At 64.9% G+C, this 669-nt stretch overlaps 1 protein-coding gene across 1 annotated transcript in view; it reads right to left on the bottom strand.

The window, feature by feature from the left end:
* Positions 1-539: 539 nt before the first annotated feature.
* The window catches only part of NKX2-3 (NK2 homeobox 3), a 2,568-nt gene continuing 2,438 nt past the window's right edge, over positions 540-669 (bottom strand). The window contains exon 3 of the mRNA XM_004701321.2: positions 540-667. Coding sequence (XP_004701378.2) covers positions 540-667 — 128 coding nt within the window. The remainder of the gene's footprint in view (positions 668-669) is intronic.

The following is a 669-nucleotide window of genomic DNA, read 5'->3' on the forward strand; positions in this document are numbered from 1 at the left end:
GGCGGCTGGGAGCGGAGCGGAGCAGCGGCGTGGTGCGCGGCGGCGGTCCGGACTTTTGCAAAGGACTCGGAGGATCCTTGGCGCTGGGGGATGTCTCAGACCCAGTTTTTCTTCTTCGGGCTTTTTTTGTTGTTGTTTTTGTCCACGGTTTCCCCGCCAACGCTTCTCTGAAACGGCTGGGAGGCCGAGAGGGAGAAAGCAGTCCTTTCTGGCTCTGGAAGAACCAAGTAGCAGGCAGCTTCCTGGCCTCCTGCACCCCTGGAGGTCCGGGCCACCGGTCTCCCCGGCCCCCAGCCGGCGTTCCTGTCTCAGAGACGGTCCCGTCGGCGGCGGCCCAGCTGAGGCAGCCTCCTCGCTCCCGCGTCCCTTTCCCCAGGGCCCGAGTGAGCTGTGCTCAGGGCACCGAGGAGCGAGACGTGGGCATTTTCTTGACTTTAATCGTTTTTGTTTTGTTTTAACGAGGGGGCTGGGCCGGGCCTTTCTCGAACTTCAGTCCCTTGGCACTGGGCTGCGGTAGGGGAGCCGTGACCCGCTCGTCCCTACCAGGCCCGGATGCCCTGCAAGGTGCCCTGTGCGCACGCGGCTCCAGCCGGGGCTCCCTGGTGCAGCGGTTGCGCGCCACTGCCGCCAAAGCCGCCCAAGTTGCTCACGTTCACAAAGGGGCCGCCT

The sequence above is a fragment of the Echinops telfairi genome, unplaced genomic scaffold (assembly GCF_000313985.2).
Source record: "Echinops telfairi isolate 266 unplaced genomic scaffold, ASM31398v2 ScPeMD7_70;HRSCAF=299, whole genome shotgun sequence".
NCBI lineage: Eukaryota > Metazoa > Chordata > Mammalia > Afrosoricida > Tenrecidae > Echinops > Echinops telfairi.